Source organism: Mycteria americana, chromosome 4 (assembly GCF_035582795.1).
Source record: "Mycteria americana isolate JAX WOST 10 ecotype Jacksonville Zoo and Gardens chromosome 4, USCA_MyAme_1.0, whole genome shotgun sequence".
Taxonomy (NCBI): Eukaryota; Metazoa; Chordata; class Aves; order Ciconiiformes; family Ciconiidae; genus Mycteria; species Mycteria americana.
The window spans coordinates 59,669,614-59,690,123 of NC_134368.1; the positions used below are offsets into that span (position 1 = coordinate 59,669,614).

The 20,510-nt window shown below is 44.0% G+C and overlaps 1 protein-coding gene and 1 long non-coding RNA gene across 3 annotated transcripts; one reads left to right on the forward strand and one right to left on the reverse strand.

The window, feature by feature from the left end:
* Positions 1 to 556: 556 nt before the first annotated feature.
* Positions 557 to 15,236, reverse strand: ETNPPL (ethanolamine-phosphate phospho-lyase). Its single transcript, XM_075500713.1, has 13 exons — positions 15,107 to 15,236; positions 13,142 to 13,260; positions 12,820 to 12,979; positions 11,773 to 11,847; positions 9,895 to 9,988; positions 8,753 to 8,869; positions 6,916 to 6,998; positions 6,163 to 6,388; positions 5,134 to 5,288; positions 4,292 to 4,381; positions 3,950 to 4,080; positions 2,997 to 3,064; positions 557 to 2,122 (listed from the first exon to the last, which is right to left on the reverse strand). Exons 1-13 carry the CDS (start codon positions 15,160 to 15,162, stop codon positions 2,000 to 2,002), a joined length of 1,497 nt encoding a protein of 498 aa, XP_075356828.1. The 5' UTR covers positions 15,163 to 15,236; the 3' UTR covers positions 557 to 1,999.
* On the forward strand, positions 6,931 to 20,147 carry LOC142409342 (uncharacterized). Of its 2 annotated transcripts, none has more exons than XR_012775580.1 (3): positions 6,931 to 7,017; positions 17,713 to 17,807; positions 19,848 to 20,147. It is a non-coding gene; the product is annotated as an uncharacterized LOC142409342 (long non-coding RNA). The 2 variants fall into 2 exon arrangements; XR_012775581.1 differs by lacking the exon at positions 6,931 to 7,017 and adding an exon at positions 15,575 to 15,667.
* Positions 20,148 to 20,510: the final 363 nt, after the last annotated feature.

Here is a 20,510-nt window from a genome sequence, read left to right on the forward strand (position 1 = left end):
CCTGCCTTTCGTTCACCCCCCGTCTCTTCCTCCTGCTACATGTCCGGTGCAGGCTCAGGCCTCCTCCATGAGCCTGTTCATTAGCCTTGCAGAAAACTGATGGGGGAAAAAAGCGTGGTCTTGTTTTTTTCTGCAAGGCTAGTGAGTTGAACTGGCTTACGGAGGTGTCTGATGAACGTAAGGGCTAGGGTGGACGTTGAACCATATGGCTAGAAACAGGACTAGCACAGCCAGGACAGGAGAGGTAGAAAGAAGAGGAAGGGAAACAGAGTCGGAAAGGGGAAAAAAGCCTTGCCTGTTCAGTGGAGGGAATATATTTGATCAGCTCAGCTGACTGGAACTGCTCTCTCTGTGTTTAGTCTGAATTATTTCTGCTTCCACTCTCCCATCCTTTAGTCAGTCTCTTCTAATTAGTAAGCCCTTCACAGTAGGGATTGTGCCAAAACTGAAGTTACTTCCCTCATCAAATAGGTGTAACTGAAGAATAAAATTAAAACAAAAAACCTCTTTGTGGAGGACATAATAATTACAAATGAGAGATTTATTTTTATGGAAGAATTATTCAAGGATCATGAAAGAGAAAATAAGCCAGCTTGAGGATGTTGGAAGACGTTACACCGGAAACATCAATATTAATATAGCAAATTGTGGAAAACATGGAATTAGATAAGGTGCTCAATTTTCAGTCGTATCAGTAGGGTCATTAGCAGCAATTGCAAAACAGCAGAACTTAGGGTATTAAAATTGAAGAGGAAACACATTTTGTCTTTTTTTTCTGAAGTACAAACCATTTGTAAAGCCCTCAGTGTCTTCCACACCATAGAGTTGTGCATGTACTAAAAAAGAGAAGCAGGGCTTGTGTGCTCTTCTTGAAATTTTACACTGACAAGAAGGCAAGTCAGTCTAAAGTATCTGCAGCACAGACAGGCAGTGGCTGCAAAGTGGTTGCATGCATGTTTTATGCACTGGTCCTTTCATTTTAGTAATCTATCAAATTAGTATAGCCATTTGTGTGTCAGGATCCCATGCAACTGGTATGTGGCTCTTCATCACCACTGACAAAAAGTAACAACACTGCTACAACAGGATCAGGCAGTAATTCCCATGACTGTCAAAACAACTAAAATTCATGGGAATGCAAGCTGGGCTGTCCCTGGGAACCGCATTTTGAGAGACCCTCAGGTTAAATTCAATCAATCAGTGTGTCTGAAATGATATATATTCTACTTGCATATTTTTTGGACTGAGAGGGTTCAACATATAAACTTTTGGAAAAAAAATCATAAAATCTTACTCTATATAAATAGTTATCTATAAAAGTTGCTTTATCCATAGAAAACTAGGATCCAGATGCTTCATTTTCTTTGAACATAAAGTGAGAATGCCCTGCATAAACATTGTGTCTCTACACACACAGTGGTAGACTCTTGGTAGAGCATCGCTGACATTAACAAAGCTACACCAATTTATATCAGCTGGAAATATGGTCCACAGGACCTAAGTTACACTGGACGATAATAATGATTTCTCTCTCAAGCACTGTTTTGTGAATTCAGCCATTATAACATGGGAAGTAATTAACATCTCAATATTACATATTGAAATTTAAAATATTGTAAAAATAGCACGTTAAGCATATAATTTTAAACTTAATAGGATTGGAATTTGCTTGTATGGTGGTTAAGCAATTCAGATTCTGTGTAATACCGGTAAATCCACAAATTCCACTGAGTTTGTGTACCTATGTCAAGCCTGCCATCAGCACCAAGGTATTTTTGTATCACTTCACCATTCTGTCACATCTAGATTTCAAGCCACATGGTGCAGTTCTCATGTATCTGAAAAGGTATTTTAAACTCCTACTGAAGCTAATAGGAATTCAGCCAGTTTATGGAAGGTAGGACTAGGCTTCGAACAGATCCTAGGACTTGGACTATTGCACTCTTCGTCTCAGAAGCAAGCCTGACAAATTCAAACTGAATGAGGAAACTTTCCCTCTTCATGTTCTTATTGGCACAGAGCATTTTTTAGCATAAAGCCCATTTTCTTGTCTGCAGGCAGCTCCATTCATATGGCCAATGCTTTCATTTGCACCTTCTGGTTGAGAACTCCCTTCAGTTGTCTGAAACAGAAATGAAATGTCAGTGAAGGCATGTGCACGTCTTCCACCAGGCAGCCATTGGACTTGGTTCCCAGTAAGTAGCTCTGCCTGACTCTCCCCTTTTTAGTGGCACAACTTCTTAGCTTTGAAAGAAATTGAACCAAATGTGTACAAATGTCTGTAAGAGGAGGCTTGCACCCCAGATCTAGTATAATCTAGACAGCAAATAAGCCATAGCGTCTCTGCCTTAATTACTACATCCCTAGAGAGCTGCGCCATTGCCTTCCCACCATTCGCAGCATCACTGGAAAACTCACCAAAGGACAGCTCAGCAAGCTTTCCTATAACACAGTGGGTGACATGTTTTTAAGGGTATGAGAAATTATATATGATTTATCCAAAGCTGGGGCTCAACCTAAGAAGTCTTAATTTGGATGCATGTCAGCCATTCCTACTCAAAGAGCTATGGTGGAAATGAAATCCTTGGAACTCTCTGAAAACTTGGATACCTTCCAGGCTGAAGGCTTGCTTAGAAAGCCAAATACCCATCAGTAGCACGCAATACCTAGAACTAGTAAAATTGTTGACTGCGGAGCTCACGATTTTGTGCAGCCCAAAGTCTGGTTGGTCTTGTTTGCACACAAGGTGAACAAGGTGAAGGGCTTGTCTATAACACGTTTCTCGTTGTAGGTCTGTATTACTCAGCTCTTTTTAGATTTGTCCCAGTAACACAATCCTCTCAGGCTCGTAGTAGTGGGTTACGTTCTGAGCTCAGTTTCAAGGCACAGAACGACTTGCACCACCAAAAATGAAGGCATGCTCTACCAAAGTAATTTATACTTGCTTTGCCAAACACCTATCTGAATAAGAGTTCAAAAAAACATTCAAAACATACTTTTGTTTTACACTGTGCATTCGTAGATGCATTATTTTCTGTCTTCATTCCAGTTGCCTCTTCCATTTCTAAAAAAAGAAATAAAATAATTAAATTAAAAAGAACCAGGGGTAAATAAGCATACAGTCAATTTAACAGCTGGCTGAAGTAAAAAATTCGTAATCAGCTATTCCTCTGGGCATTCATCACAGAGAAGAATAACTGAAGAATGATGAATAGTTCCTAAAACATTTTTCTGAGCCAATGTGATTAACGTATCAGGACTGTGTAGCTTGGGGGTGTTTAGAGAAAAGAACAAAATTAGCAGCTTGACTGTAGCGTGGGGGTTCAGATAGACTTTTCAGAGCTGAATTCTGCCTTTGTCCAGCAGGTTCGTGCTAGTCTAACTCCAGTTGTTATAATCTCAGGAGATGGGAGCATTCAATGTAGAATGGGCTTGGAGAGTCCTTACGCTAATAGTATACCTGATGTTATTTTCCCCTGGATTGGTCCCCAGGTAGAAGATAAATAGAGCCTGAAAACCTTCAGGCTAAATTTGAGTGAGACAATTATGTTCCAGTATGCCAGTTAAAAAAGAAAAGAAAAAAAAGGTAGAGCACATTATGGAAAATTTCACCAGTGTTTCAGCAGTGTCTTTCAGGCCTATGCTGAATTAATATATCCGCTCCTTAACATATAGCATATGCGACCAGAAATGAGTAGTAACACTGAGTCTGTGAGAGAAAGGATTAAGAGCAGGATTTTGCCTAAAAGTTTGGATGAAGTACATATGGGGCTTTTAATTTATTTATAATAATTGGCGTTAAGAACAGCAGTTTGGACGAGCGGTAAGAAATGTAATTGATTACTTTCCCTTGCACGTAACGGCCTAGATTATGGTGGCTGGTGTTTCCAACGGGTCATCTGGAAATGAACAAAGAAGAGTATTCCTTCGAGCACTAAGCCATACATACCTGTGAGAAGTGCATCAATTGTCTCCACTACGTGTTTTGCATCTTCCATTGTGAAACACATTGGGGGTTTAAATTTTAGTATATTTCTGTGGGGTCCGTCTGCACTAAGAAGGATTTGATGCTCTTTCAGCCTGTAGAAAGAGGAAACATCTGTGTTAAACACAGGTATAAAACTATATCGTGTCCTGTCAGAGCCTTCAGGATGAGTTATATTTTGAAACTTTTCTTTTTCTAGTACTATGTTATCAAAAGCTACACAAATTTAAACTGAAATTAATGACTAACTGCTGGGGAATATTAGGAGGGTTTGATCACTGCACATAGTCTTTAAAAACCATTTACTTGTAAATAAGGTGAAGGGCTTCAGCTGTGGCTGGTGTCCGCTTTTGTTGATCTTTCACCAGATCCACTCCAACAAACAATCCAACGCCCCTGGAGTAGAGAAAAAAAATACAGACAAGTGAAATCCAGTGTCAGTAACCCAAGCCTTCCTCTGCAAAAGCAAAACCTGTTTCTAACAACTGCAATTCCCCTCCCCAGGGCGCAGGCAGGGAAGGAGCAGGAAAGAGAGGAGACTTTCTCTTGGGTTGTCTTTTGGCACTGACTACTTCAGACGATCAAATGGGATAACAGATATTTCTGGATAAATAAATTCAGCTGGCTCATTAAGGCTACCTGGCCAGTTAAGAATGATAGAATAATTTTCTTTCTCTCTTATCCTGCAAACCTCAAGCCAGGGAACTGTGGAAGACAACCAAAACCAAGAACTAAAAAAACCCCACAACCCAACACCCCACCCCCCAAAACCTGAAGGCAGTTATCATGGTAGTAACGTAAGATGAGGAAAACTCACATTAACATCTCCAAATGCAATGGACCAGAGATTTGAACAAGGGCTCCATCATGCCAACAGCGTGCTGACAACTGGGCTATTGCATGCAGATAGCTCTTTCTGCTACTCTCTCCCAGAGCTTTTCTAGCGGCTACGCTTATACCTAACCAAGCAGATGGATGGACAACTTCTTTGAAAAATATATTGCCTTATAGTATCAGTTTTGGGTAGTCCATTTTAAAAAAGAGGTGTAGCATAATCATGACATAAAGTTTCTGTGTTCCTATCACCCCAAACTTGATTTTTCTAGCACAGGTCTTTTTCTTCTCTGACGTTGCTGTAAGGCACCCACCTGATATCTCCCACTAATGGATGTTTCTCCTTTTGCTCAGCCAGCAACTCCAGGAGATAATTTCCTACACGTGTAGCATTTCCTTGGAGATCTTCTTTTTCTATTACCTCCAGCACAGCCAAACCAATAGCACAAGACACTGGATTGCCTCCAAACTGATAGTAAAGACAAATAGGAAAACAAAACCCATCAGAAACATTCATCTGTGTCTATCCATGTAGTTTTCACTTGCCTTCTCCTGCTTGGCATGTTGTGAGGAAAGGTTGAAGAGTTGGGGATTTTGTGCCATGCAGGCTGTGGAGCACCGTCCCCCACGCTTTGAGCAGTGTAAGAGGCCCAAGGGAGGGGCTCTCTCTTCCTCCGCTTCAGGTTTCAGTAATTTGAAGATTTCACAGCTGAAGCATTCAAGCTGCTCTCATGGTTTGCTGATCATATGTGCTGGCAAAATGCTCCTGTGAAGAGCAATGCGTGATAGATTTCTTGAACCAGAGGGTATAAACTCCATTGAAAGCAAGGGGATTCATGGTAGCTGGGAAGAAGGCTCAGTTACAGAACAGGAAGAGGACTCAGTAAACAAGAAGAAAGCTGCTCCTCTGTGGCATGCACGCAGCTCAAATGTTTCCTGGTAGAGTCACTGTTTTGTTAGGTGACAACTGCAGAGTAAGGTCTACCAGGGCATGAGCCCCACCAGCACAGATCCTATCCCAGAAAATGAAATTTTACATGGTCAACATTTCAGAGGGCGGAGAGAGAGAGAGAAGTAAGGAAGAATTTATCTGTATGGATGTGAGCTGAGAGGCATGACATGCCAGAGAGCTAGTGCTGGTCCATATTAAGATATACCACTTGGTACTGAGCATATTTCAAAGCCTCTCCACTTGCTTTTAGCTATTAGACTGCAGTTGACTCAAGCTGTTAGTAATGTGATGCAGTGATGGATGCAGATATGAGCTGAATCACCTGAACAACTTCTAACTGCTAAATGCAGACCAAAAGAAAAAAATCCCAAACCTTCACCTACGAACTTACTGTATTGAAATACTCCAGTCCAGAGGCACCAAAACTTTCAGCGATTTCCCTTGTTGTGACCACACAAGACATAGGGTGGCCATTGCCAATGGGCTTTCCCATGGTGACGATGTCAGGCACAAAGTCTTCGCCTTGCAGCTGGAATGCCCAAAAATGCTTCCCAACTCTGCCAAAGCCAACCTGGACCTCATCAGCTATGAACACTCCACCTGCTGCACGCACATACCTGAAAACGAATAGAATAGCTTGAATGACTAGTACTGCAGTACACGTCTCGGGTAGGACAAGGGACTAGCTAGGACAAGGGAGTTTGTATTACAGAAATTCTCCAGTGTGAGACCAGGTTAGGAAAAAAAGAAAGAACGTGGCTGCTGAAACACAGCTATAGCTATTTCAATTCATAAAATTTTTAGTTTGCTAAATGTTAAGAAAAAAATCTGATATTTTGATGCAAAATAGGGGTACTGTAATGGTACTGCAGGGTTGTATCTATGATGGTTCATCTTCCATCAAACTTATGGCCTGAGGATTAAAGATAGAAAAGGAAAGACAATTATCCAGCTAAAAACAATTAGTCAGCTGATTTTCTATAAAAAATAGAAGTGGAATCATACTCTTCAAAAAGTAGAAAGCAACCACAGATAGCCAAGAACAAGAGAGGGTGATAGCTGAATTGATTGGATAAGCCTATAGTGAAAAACTTGTTTCTTTGGTTAGTTTTCCAGTTACGCCTTTTTGATGTGATGTACGTACTCTGCCACTTTCTGGAAATAGCCCACAGGTGGAATTACTTGGCCTCCACAGCTCTGCATGGATTCGGCTATGAATGCAGCAATCTACAAAAAACAAACTCAGGTGAGACCTGTGTTCATCTGCTTGGCCTTTGCACAAACATCTAACAGTCTAGAAATAAATGTTTAAATGTGTGCCTTAATTTAATCACGCAATGAGTTGGACAACTGAGGGCTCTTGAGAACAGTTATGGCTAAAGAATTTATTCATTTTGTAATCTGGGGTGCCCAAATTTGCAGTAGCCAGGGCCACCTTTGCAACCTGATGGGAATACAATGACCTTCGTTAAGCTCTAGTCCTACAGCTGTTGAAGTGGAAGACACTGGTGTCAGTGGACATTGGATCAGGCTCCTGGGAGCTCTGTAAATTTATTTACAAATTTCAATTTACAGGAGACACACAACAGTATTTGCCATTTCCCCCCAGAGGTTAATGAAACTTGCTTAATGCCAAGGCTCTCCAGTAATGGATATATGTGGTGATCAGCTTTTTTGTTCAATCCTGAACACCAGGTAGAGGTGGGTAGAAACTGAACTGTAAGATGACCTGAGGCTACACTTTGGGCACCCCTGCCTAATGCAAATAACTACACAAGTAAAATGTCAGCATGAGGCACTTGACAAAAGAGGAGAAAAATTCTACAGGTGAAATAATTCCAGTTGCTAGGAATGAAAAAGAAAGTTATTTCAAGTCAGGAAGGGTAAGAGCAGCGGATCAGATACACTGGAACATCAAAACTCGTTTCTTGTCAACAGCAGAGGTCTATGCAGCAGAGATACGATATTACCCCGAAGTCTCAGCATAAGTCTGCTATTTAAGGGATTGCATCCCCACACCACTTGTGAACCCCTCCCTGAGCATCAAGAGGTCTCTCTGGGCTGGTGCAGTCTTCCTGGAAACAAGGCCGAGCAGTAACGTGTAAAGAACCGTACACTATATTTGAAGAGGCATGCTACGGCCAAAGAGTACGAAGCTTCCCATAGCATGTGAGGCTTAGCCTTTAGCACAACTTGTCCTGCCACAGGTCTATGTCACCAAAACCTAAGAAATATGCAAAAGAAAGGAAACAAGGGAAGAAAAAACAAAACTATCCGTTAGTAGAGAATCAAAAAAAAAAGGATGAAGAAACTAAAAAGAAGAGTGATGTAAGTCCATTGGACTAGAAGGGAACATGTTGTTCCCATCTCCACTGAAGTCTTCTATGACTTCAGTGGGCTTTGGATCAAGCCCTACATGTCTCAAAAAGCTAATGTCATCATACAAAACATTAACACACATTTTTAGGTAAACCTGTTCAGAAATTGTCTGTTTTTATCAAGGTCATATTGTATATGATTGAAAGGTGCACCTTTTTAGATGACTCCAAAGTTATCTTAAGCTACTAGACTCAGAAATGTAGTATCAAGATTTTATCTAGCATATTTTCTCCACATCCTGGAGACTTTTATATATCCTTTCTAGAATTTGTGATGTAGTTTCTCAGCTGACCTCAAAGCTTGCCCTAAGATATCTACAATCTACTGATTCAATGCATAAAATAGGAAATTAAACTGCTTTGGTTGTATCTGCTTATTTACTACGGTATTATTGATCCTTTCATTGATGCCTAGAAAAATTATGCTAAGAGCATCAGGTAGAAAAATGGCCCATTTTGAACACAGAACCCACCATAGAAAAATGAAGGGCAGGGGGAAGCAAGGGAAACAGTAAAGAAACATGTCCTTAGTTGCCTGTTTCATGCCCCCATTCCACACTTAATAGATGAAGCCTCAGCATTTCTAAAGCAGAAAATACACACCTTGCGTCCATTCTTCTGTGTTTCTTCAATAATCTTTTTCACCTCTTCGGCATAAGCACTTGCTGGATCTGGGTGGTCTTCCCTGTATTTCCCTCTGTAGATATCTGGGGAAGGAGCCTGGAAAGATCAATTTTTTTTTTTTTTTTAAAGCCCATCCTTCTATGAAACAGTTACTTTCTTTTCTCTTGCTCTGCATTTTTGTCTTTCCACACAGATAGATAATAGGAGTTAGTACAGCCTGAATTTGTGCACAGAATAGCAAAAATGCTTAGAGGAGCTTAAACTCAAACCAGCCCTGTGATGTGTTCAACAATTCTGGAGACAACTGTTGAAAGAGCCATCATCTACCTCATCCACCTTTCAAGACCGTCCCTCCTCTCCCCCAAGATACAATACTGAGTCCTCATCCATCATCTTATTTCAGATTCTTGCAGAAAGATCCATTTCTGTAACTAGAGAATGGGGTTTTCCAGTCTGTCACTTCCCTTCCAGCATCCTAGTCACGGTATGAATCTGCATGACCTTCAAGCCTCTACAAACAGTGTTGGGAGAGGTTCAGTAAATAAGAGAAAGGAAGTGGTATAAAAAGGTGGATACTACTTCGGCAGTGTGGTTAATGCAAGGAGGTCTAGATAAGAAAGACCTGCTTGGTGTACACCTCTGGGCTGAGAATGATTTTTGTCTTTGTAAGATACACAAGTTCAGGCTGAAAATCGAACAGTATCCCGCTCAGTTGGGCACCCATGAGCTCTATACCCAGATCTGTGTGGACTTGTGGGGTTTGCCTTTCCAGTTTTTGGAAGTAGGCTCAAAAGTCCTGCATATCTTTAGCCAAAACAACACAACAGATATTGGCCAGTTTCTTCAAACTGCGTAACTATACAGTGCAGTGACTCAGGAAACTTGTAGCCCTATAAAGGAAATCAGTCTCCCAGCTGAATACCCTCTTCGAAATCCAAAAGCAAACAATTTTGCTGTATTTAATCACTGACAAACAGCCAAGTGTATGTACTTAGAGTACATCAGCAAAACAGAGAGCATCAGCAAAACAGAATGAAAGTATGTTTACACCAGAAGCAGGTAATTCAATATGCTGCTGCATTAACAGCAAAAACGACAAAAAGCAAAAAAACCACACTTACCACATGCACAAACTCCTTCTTGCTGTCCTTTCCCAGCTCTTTAAATTTATAGGGACTGATGTCAATCAGAGATGTAACATGGCCATGGTAAGCACTGCATGAGTGTTAAATATCGAAGTCACTTTTCACCAAATGTATAGAAGAGCTAAATTTACAACTGTGCCCATAAATAATCCAGAATAAGCAACTGTATCTGCAACACAGTAGCACTGTTTGTGAAGGGATCTTGATTTAATTTACTCAGTATTTCTCTTAAAGGTGATATGAAATTGCTGTTGACTTTAATTTGCTCGCAAGACTGGAACGAGGAGGGGTTTTTTTCTTGCATAAAATCAAGTGCCAGCATGGGGACAGACCAAGATGATGTCCCTTGGACCCCACCACCTCTAAGGTGGCTGCCCTAGCAGCCTTACCTGGCACCTGAAGGGTGGGTCCAGCTCCCTCATTTCCAACCTTTGGGCCTCACTCTGGCCAACCCAAGCTTTGCAAGCTAGACCCCAACACCATTGCAAAGACTCTCAAGAGTGTGCATTGCATCAGAAGGTGGGGATCTTACGCAGCAGCAGCACACCGCTACCTGCCCTGAAGGCCCTACAGGCTAGACTGTTTGGCAGAAGCCACTTTCAGGATAAGGATGAATATTGTTTGACTATAAAAGCTTTATATTGAAGAGTATGCTAAAGCTGGTTACTGCTGAATCCAATTTGATTTAGAAATGAGGAAACAGAGCCTTTTGAACCTAAAGCATGCAGCAGCTTCATTCTCATTTGGGGAATAAACACTTTTGTTCAGCCACAAACTTGAAGAGAAGGGAACCTCAAACCAAATCAAAGACGTGTCACAATCTCATAGTAGCACACACATAGGGTAGAGAAGATGTTTTTGAATTCCTTTGTCTTCTTTACACCTTTCTACTAGCCAGTCAACAAAATCTGCCAATGGACACAAAGAAAGGACAGAAAGCCCACCCTGACTGGGATGGTAGCTATGGCAAAAGCCTACAGAGCCTTGGGACATGGGCAAAGAAATACCCTGTGGTGTTCAGGAAGACAAGACATTGCAGTGAAACAGTGACAGAGCCAGCTCCATCCTCTGCCTCTCCTGCCGGAAGCTACTCTCAGTGGCTCCAAATCTTGGCCACGTGAGCCAAGGAGGGCTAACAGGGATCTGAGCATGGCTGAGTCAAACAAGCTTTGTGCTGTTCAGATCACACGTGCTCTTGCAGTTGGTCTGGCTGGACTTTCTAATCACAACTTGAGAAGAAGATCCAGCCCTGCAGCAGCATAACCAACCCTAAGGCTGCATCTAGGATAGGGAAACCCAGAGATGTGGTTGGCCACCTTCCCCATGGCTGACGGCCCTCTCAGTGCCTCCTTATTTTGGAGCTGCTTGGTTTTGTGTGCATACTTGTGTTCACTGGAGGAGAGCTGAGCATTGGTGCAGCACCTCTGCAGAGCTACAGGATCTTTCTTCTTGACCACTGAATATTTATTTGTACAAAAAGAAACATGTCCAGCAGAGTGTGACAAACAGAAAGCCCTTTCCAGAGCAGCCCAGTGGCCAGACCACTCCTTGATGTTGAAAACCAACATTCAAGTCTCTGGCCTGAATTGCTTTGGGAGTCTCTGTGGGAAATGCCCTGTAACAGGTGATTGACCTTCTGGGGTGACTGACAGGCTTATTTTTCAGAGATTTTCAAAACCTGTGTTTATCCAAATGTGGAAAAGGGATTTCCTGACCTGTTCTAGTACAAAAGCAACAAAGCTTTTCTTTCAGCAGGCAGTGGAGTACAAACAGCAGGGGGTTGCTGCAAAGCCGCTTCTGAAGTAATGGCAGGAGTTGCTGGCTGCATTCACATAAGCTACTCTATGTACTTACTTTTCAAGGGTGATCACATCTTGGTGCCCATGGTACTGCCGAGCCAGTCGTAAAGCAAGATCATTTGCTTCAGACCTGCATAATAACAGATACAGCCGCAAAATAGTGAGGAAGCGCTTCCAATTAAAATGGTATTCTGACACAGAAGAGGCACAGGACTAATGGATATAATAACTCAACACAGCAGGCTCTGTGTTAATACAGATTACAATGCTAAGGTTGAGACTGTAAATGCCATGTAAGAGGGGAAAGAAAAAACAGCTCTTTGTAGAAACAGCAAACAAAGAGATGCTTTCTTTCCCTCCCCCAGTTTGCTTGTAGACATTTACCTCCTCTTGGTACAAATGAGACCGCTTTGCAGCTGAGAGTGCAATGCAGCCACAAACCCTTGAACAGCAACAGCGCGCCAGCCCCGTCTCCCACCCTCCACAACGGCTCCATCCTCCGCAGCACTTGCACCATCAGGCAGCAGAGAACACAAATCTGCTCCCCAGACAAAGACTCAAACTTCCAGCCTGACCCCTAGCAGCCCCTCTGCTCACAAGTCCCTGCAGGTTGTCTGTTCTGGCAACGTAAGTGATCACAGACTAAATGGACCGCCTAAAGAAGGCTACTCTTCCTTAGAAGGTGTTTAGTAGGCATGGAGGTGTTGGGTTGACGGTTGGACTAGATGATCCTAGAGGTCTTTTCCAACCTTAATGATTCTATGATACTCGTTTCCAAGGTCATATGTCAATTTACAGATAGCATTCACCAATCTGTACATAACGTTCACCAATTTGCAGTCTAATTTGCTTTTCTTGCTTCCCCCCCCCTTTTTTGCATAGCGTTCAACAGACCAGTTTCATGTTTTGGCTCTCTTGCACTGAGCCAGCACACTCAATATGACAGCTGCAAATAGGAAGGATCCTTCGATCAGTACTGGAAATATTTTTGTTGCTTATTACTAAGTCCTACTTAGTAAGATTTAGACCAAGCTGTTCTGAGTGTCGATCTCAAACAGGAGCAAAATAGTCATAATGGAAAAAAATAAATGTTCAGACATACCCAGAGTTAACAAAATAGCAAACAGAGAGTTTCTCGGGCAGGGTGGCTGTAAGTCTCTGTGCGTACTGAACAAGGTTGTCATGCAGGAACCGGGAATTTGTGTTGAGCAGTTCCATCTGTTTTGTTGCAGCCTTTATCACGTATGGATGACTGTGGCCAACTAAAGAAGAAAATAATTAGTTATTACTAGCAAGCAGTCAGTTATTGAACCACACAAGGAGATTCAGAGAAGCACTGTGAACATCATGACGTGGAAGAAGTGTGTTCTGATCCCTATTAGAAATGAAGGAATAGAAGCAGTCTTGCAAGTTAAACTGCTTACCATGTGCAACGTTGTTGATACAGTCTAAGTATTTTTCTCCTTTCTCATCAAACATATATTGGCCCTGAGCACGCACTATCTTCAGAGGGTCCTTGGCAAAGAAAACTTTGCAGGAAGGCCTAAAAATAAAGAAGTAGAAAATAACACCATTTTAGTTTTCTCAGTTTTTCCCCCTCTGAGTTTCAAGGGGGTTGATCTTTTGCAGCTCTGAAGACAACTGCCTCCCTCTGCGAAGAACTTGTCAGTGGTTCAGATGATGGTCAAGCGGGGCCCTGGCTGAAATCGAAAAGAGCCGCCGCATACCTGCCCAGGCACAGTGGGAACAGAAGTAGGTCTTTAATAAGGGCATGATTCTGTCTGCAAGCAGCTTCACAGTGACTGTAACGTTGTTCCAAGTCCTTATATGTCCTGCTGCGTTTCTAGGCTGTAGCTCTGTTTGTTTACATGCCTTACAAACATGTATGGCCAATTAACTCGCTGGGAATAAAACCAAGTTGTTAAGCATTGCTTTACACTATAGCCAAAAATTCATTACGCAATGGATGACTGTACTGTATAGAGGTCACATTCAAGAACAAAACACTAATGCCTTGCTGGCTTTATTTTCAGAGGTGCTGAGCAGGTCCTAAAAATCTCTGTATCTCATCCTGACTGCTTTGGATAAAATCTTTAAAAGCGGCTTTTTATAAGCACCTAAATCACACTGGCTTCCAGCAAAACTCAGGCTTCTTGTAAAATTATCAAAAGTACTCTCTAAACACTCTTTTATTTTCTTCTTTTTTTTTTTTGACTCTCTTGGAGAACATGCCAGCTATGTAATTATATTGAATGATATTACTGAGCAGAAGGAAAGTCTTCTGAACTTTTAGTAATGTTTATATGCCCTCAGATAAACACGGTCATTTCCAGGTACCTCAGACAGTGCTGCAAAGGCATCCCTACTGTCAGGTATTTGTAAAGCCCAAATGCGACTCCTAGAAAGTGAAGGCGTTTACCTTCTCATAGTTTCTAGCCCTGTTGCATAGATCTTTTCTGACACCTTCGGCTATTCCTCTGGTACACTTTAAAAGCAGTGCACATCATCATCATCATCGGCCATTTCTTGACTACAGTTTTTTCTTCTGTTAGGTGTCAGTCCTTTCTCTGAAAGTTTCTTTTTGTTCACTCAACACAGCCCAATCCTGTAACCCTTGCACAGGCAAGACTCCCTTAACATTGAGCTGGCCCCTAAAGAGAGGCTGATGCGCACGCTTTATGAAGCCATGACTTTTATGAATATTTAGTGAGCTTTCTATACATTCCACACACTTAGGATGCCATTAGTAAATAGCCAGTGCTGGTTTTAACAATCTGGACTTATTTTTCACTTGGCGACACCTACTGAAGAAGGAGGAAATAATATACGATGGCAATACGGCGGGATCAGATACACGCACAGCCAGGACTACTGCTCAGGTCACAGCTGCAGGCAGCCTTCCTGAATTCCCCCCAGTTAGACGCGGCTTAAGAAACCTCCTCAGCTTCATTTAACAGAGACGTCTATTTTTCAGGAGGCTGCAGTTTATTCACAAAAAGACCCCGCACAGCGGCAGCATCTCAGAAATACACCTGGGTACCCCATGCTGGTTGCTGGCTGTGTTTGATCTGTTAAAAAAGTGAAGTAGCGCTTGACGTGCTGTGTTTTAACGAAGCGGCCCAAAGACTTGGCAAGCTGCAGGGCTGCCGGCTCTCGCCCTGTCCCCGCAGTCCCCGGCCGCGGGGACCTTCTGCCGGCTGGGGCTGTGCCCGCTGTGCCCCCTTGCCGGGGGCCGGAGGGGCTGCCCGGAGCTGCGAGCCCCCGGCCAGCGCCCAGCGGGTCCGGCCGGGCGCTGTCATCGCCGGGGGGGGCCGGTGCAGCCGCCGGAGACCTTCCTCCTCCTCCTCCTCCTCCTCCCGCCCCGCTCCCAGCCGCTCCGCCGGCCCTACCCGATGTGCTTCCTCCGCAGGGCGAGGGTCTCCGCCTTGCTGTACCGCTCCTCCATCCCGCCGGCACGGCACGGCGCGGCACGGCACGGCACGGCACGGCACGGCACGGCCACGGCACGGCACGGCACGGCAGGGCCCGCCCGGGGGCTCCCCGCCTCTTATGCCGGCGCCGGCCCCCGCCAAACCCCTCCTCCCTGCCGCCCTCCCGCCTTCCCCGGCGGGACGGCGACTGGTGTTCTTTTGGGCGACTGGTGTTTAGCTGGGGCTGGGCCGAGGCTTGCCCCCGCGCCTTTGAGTTTTTCTAAGGCTGCAAACCAGCACAAACTTGTAGAACAACCGACTTGCTCCGGAGGAGAGCCGGGCAACCACCCAGCTCCCACTGGCGAGTGTGCCATGCCGGTGCTTGCTCGCCTTTTGTCCGTCATTCTGGCGGTCAAAGCGCTTCTGCTACAGACATCCGCGGGGGGGGGGGGGGGGGGGGGGCACCAAGCGGTTGATTTAATCAAAATTAGGGTCATAATTCAAGGACCATCACAACTCCTTATCTCCCAGACTCTGTTCGTAATATCTCTGTTCGAGATATATACTTGTATACATCCATCAAAGCCAGTACCCGTATTTCTTGTAAAGCGGGGCAAATTAGGAAGAGCTATGGTTTTGCTGTGTTTTTATAAATGTAAGTAGAGTAGGGCTGTAGCCCTGGTGCCCTGATGCATTGCTACACCCTTTTTCAGTGTAGGCAGGATGCAAGCGTAGCTAGTCGTATGGTCTCTTTCTAACCACAGCGCCAACGGAGAAGTGATTTGCTTGCATGTGGCATTCCTTCAAGGCTACCCTTGATAACCATCTCGCTGGACATCAAATCCCATGAGAAAAGGAGGGGATGATTTCATGGGAAAGAAGGGCAGAATTCACATCAAGAGGCATCCCATTCGAAAATGGCAAGCGAAGCGGAGTACCTCAGCTTTACCTTCTCCCTGCCGCGGATGCACCCTCTCCTCGTCTGGAGGCTGCTCCTTGAGCTGCATGGACAGACAGCAGCAAAACCTGCGCCCACGTCCCCGCCACCCCATCTGTAGCTCATCTGTGCCACCTGCAGCGCTATGTTTGGAAGAGTCTTCAGAGAGCATATGTAAAGCCACACAATTTCCTGTGCTGATGATACTTGTCTTTTCTAGATCAGTATCCAGTAAGTCATCCCAAATTTTGCAGATGGAAGAAACACACCTCCTGATTTTTACATTTTTTTTATATCTCTGCCAGTAAGCCACCTTTCTGCTTCTCTAGGCAAGCATTTCTTTTCCTACAGGCATTTTCTTGAGCTTCTTCAGCCAGTGTTAATTTTGAAGCTCCGCAGCTTTCACATTCCTGCTCCATCGGAAACCTTGCCTTACCAACCAACAAAACAGGCATGTAGCAGAAGTGGTAGGAGGCACCAGCAGCTACACTTCTATATCCCAGCAGAGACAGCAGCTGCCTGTCTTCAGTGCCTTGTCCAGGCAGAAGGAGGCATGGACTTAAAAGATACGAGGGAGTTGTCAAAGCTGTCAGCTGGAGCTGTATTGTACAGGCAGCGATGAGATTCATTGATGGGTCTTGAGAAGCGAACGGGCACTTAGATCTGCTAACATCCAAATCGAGCCGAGGCTAGAGCCTGTCAGGAATGCTGTCTGCAATGCTTTTCTGTTTTGCCTGCCTCTCTGAAAGCTGGGGAATGATATTTAGCATAGGGTAGATGCAGTTCAAGTTGTCTGTGTGATATACTGGACCTAATTGCAATCCCTTGGTAACGGTAACGTAAAGAAAGGCTAGAGCTCAGGCAGTGAAAGGCAGCATGCCAGTCTGTGAGTCCGAAGGCATGTCAGGAGGGATGATTTTCCTGCACCCAGCTGGTGCCTGCCCTCAGTCGGTGCCGAGCACAGCCTTATCCCTCCTCTGGGGCTGCTGGGAACGCTAACGCATGGACCACAAACAGATTTAAGGGATATGCAAGCTACTGTGCTTCTGCTCCTCTACAAGCATGCATCAGCAGCCAGCCCTGCTTGTATCTGGGCTTTTTGTTCCAGGTTTAGCAAAAGAAAGTTTGTTAACAGCTAGATTAGTAATTACATGAAGCAATACTAAACTTCATCAGGAAAGCTCAGAGCGGTAGGTGAGGTAGCTTTTTTGGAGGGGGGCGGGCATTGCTTCTCTGTTCCTTCACAGCCATGGAAAGAGGCTTAACAAATATGCCTCCCTCTTGGCCCATAGTTCTTGCATGCTCTTCTGATATTATCAGCAGGAACAAGCCTGCCAAGTCTCGTGTGTAGAGCAGAGGAGGTCTCCCCGCCCCGATCAGCAGAGAGAGACCCTGCCCGAGACACAGCACGTTCCAGAACCTTGTGACTTGGCTTTTTTAGACCTCTCCTGCTCCTTCCACTTGCCCTCATAATGCTGTGGGGTAAATACTGGCAGCTATTTCTCCATGATATAGAGAATTAAAATAGTTTGGTTTTTTTTAAATACTTGTGTTTGTGTTTTTTTTTAAAAAAAACATACCGTTTTCTCCATCCTGCTCTGTTTGCTTTCTGAACATTTTAATTGATTTTTTTCCACACTTGTTTAAGGGCTTTGTCCTGGCAGGGTACCAGCAACCAGCAGCCTGGCTCCCATGAATGATGAAAAGGAGTAAGTAGTTCTAAGAGCTATTCAACATACCCAAGTAAGGTGCCTTCATCTCCCTATTTAACTGCTTAAGGAGTTACTGTACCTCTGAAAAACAATGTATTGCTAGTGCATCCTGAGAAGCAAACCCATTACAGATGGTAAGTGGAAAATGATCTGCACTGCAGATCTGTTTCAGTACAGAAAGGTAAAGACTGACAAACCGTGCCCGTCTGCACCTTCTCAGGGACTGCAGCTGCTTGGTACTTACTCTGCAAGGGGCATGGACTTGCCTGCCAGTGGATGCGGTGATCCTTCCAGCAGGCCCCGCAGTCAGTCGGGCGCAGGGTCTGTTAACTGGGTCCAAAGCAGCCGAGGGGAAGGCAGGCAAGAGCAGGGTTATAGGGTTATGTTACTTCCTGAGCTTCATGGCAGCGTCGCTGTCCAGAGCCATTTGCATGCTTGCTGGGTCCTGAATAATTTTTGTTGAGAATCGTTTTGGTGCTGAATGTACCAGTAGTGTTTGCAGTTCCAGATTTTTAAATGGCAAATTTATTCTATGAGCATCTTTCTGACACAAGCTAATTGATATAATCGTGAGAGTTGATATTTTAGATTTTTTTTTTTTTGGCCATATTTGTTTTTATCAGTTTTTATCTCAACCAGAAAAATTACCTCACAACAATCTTAATATGCCAAAGAGAAAAGAGCTCCTAAAAGCTTGCAAAAAGTTGCTGAGGACTTCTTAGCTCCAGGAGGGAGCAGCCAGCCAAAGGTGATGCCAGTGAGAGCTTGTGACTGCTCAGTTTAGGTGTAGGCACTTGGAAAACTCAGTCAAGCTGTAAGCTGCCCATACAGAAATAATCAGGCTATTTATTAGTTATTGAACATTCTGTCTTGGTGTAAGCACAGGAAAAACCTGCATCTTGGTTGATGTGGCAGGAGCTGTGTCCACCTTTGATCTCAGAGAGAAACTAAAGCAGCTTGAGCACAACTGTACTAGCAGGCTCTGATCTCTCTGAGGAGGTTTGTGTACAGTATTTTCCTGAATGCTACAGGTCATGTATATATATTTGTATGCATGCATATATATATATATACCTATGCATATATCTGTATATATGTGCATATAGACACATGTGTACATACATATATATGGAGCATCCAAGCTCCAAGTTTTGAGCAAGAATCCAAAGCCACTGTATTTTTCTTCTGCAGCCAGGAGAAGGGAGAGGAGAATGCCCTGTGAGTACTCCATCTGGAAACTAGCAGAAGCCAACAGAAGAGAAGACAAATTAGTAACCCTGGGAAGACAGGAAGACTCTGCTTGCAGGAACATGACTTAAGTGTTTTGGCATTCCCTTGTTTGTTTTCTTTTAATATTTACTTGGGTGCAGTTGTTACTACTTGCTGGAACATCAATGCTTTGTCAGCACCTTGTGTTGTTCTCTTTGTTTTTAAACATTTCTTTGCGTGTGGTTATTATAATGGAACCACTAGTTGAAGCTGTGTGAGATGAGGATCTAAAAAGCCACTTCTGTTGCATTTTTTTGACTTCTGTAGAGTCCCTGTTACAAATGGGTAGGGATTAGCAGGTAAACCTGATCCACAGAGCAGAGTTGGATGTGAGTAATGGCCTTTAAGTATTTAATTAAAAGCTCCGTTAAAAAATAAAAAAGAGCAGGAGAAGCAGCAGGTATTTCACATGCAGCTCTGCGCGTGCTTTGGCATGTCACAAAATTATGAAGGAGGTATCTGGATAGGAGGGAATGCCAGAGGAAAGTTGTGTCCCATGAGTGCAGTAGGACGTGAAGGCTGTAGGATATTGGCTGGCTGAAGTTGGACTTTAGAGGGAGCATGATACTGGAAAATAACAGGGAGGCAATAAAAGGCCTGAATGGGAAACCCACGGACAGTTAGCTCTAGCAGCAGCCAGAGCGCGTTGGTTGGTACCACACCGGTAATGACACTACCAAAACCACGTAGACTGCAGGCCGAGTGCGTGTGGTGACTCGGCTAACATCAGAGTAGCTACGGCACCGAGAGGAAAAAAAAGTGGGAATTGTCCAGAACATACTTTGTGTTTGTTTCTTGGCAGGACAGCTGCAGCAGCATCTAGAACGCCTTCCCGCCTCTACGAAAGGAGAAGAAAGGAGAAAGCTGGAAGGAAGAAAAGGCCAAGAGTGACCGGAGCAAAATCGAGGACTTCGCCTGGGTCAGGACTGCCTGGCTGGGGCGGCCCCAGCGCTCGCAGCCCTCGGGGCCGCGCGTGCAGCGTGACAGCAGCGTCTGCTCTCGGCATCGCCGGGCGCTTCCTCGGGGACACTGGGCACGTTAAGCTGTAAGTACCTCGTCTGGGAAAGGGAGCAAAGCTATTTTTAGTCCCCCAAGAGTCTGAAACAGAGCTAGATAAGATTAACAGACATTTATGGAGATTACCAAGAGTTAAGAGTAGAGGTCAAACCCCCACGGCGCTCATTCTCTCTCTTAGCCTAGAGTGACTACGTTTTTGAGGTGAAGGAAGGGGAAACAATGGGGAGTGTTTTGTTTGTCTGAAATATTTTGGGATTTAGAAAACCCAAACATTTAAATAATGCTTTGAAGAGATTACAGCTGCTGCCCAGTGTTTTAGTTTTCAAAAGAAGTCCTTTGTTCAAGGAGACTCCTGCAAAAATGTGTCTTCTTAGACCAGGGTGGTCTAAGAAAATATATCTTGAAAATATACCATTTTGCAATAATTATTATGCTCCATCTTTTCTGA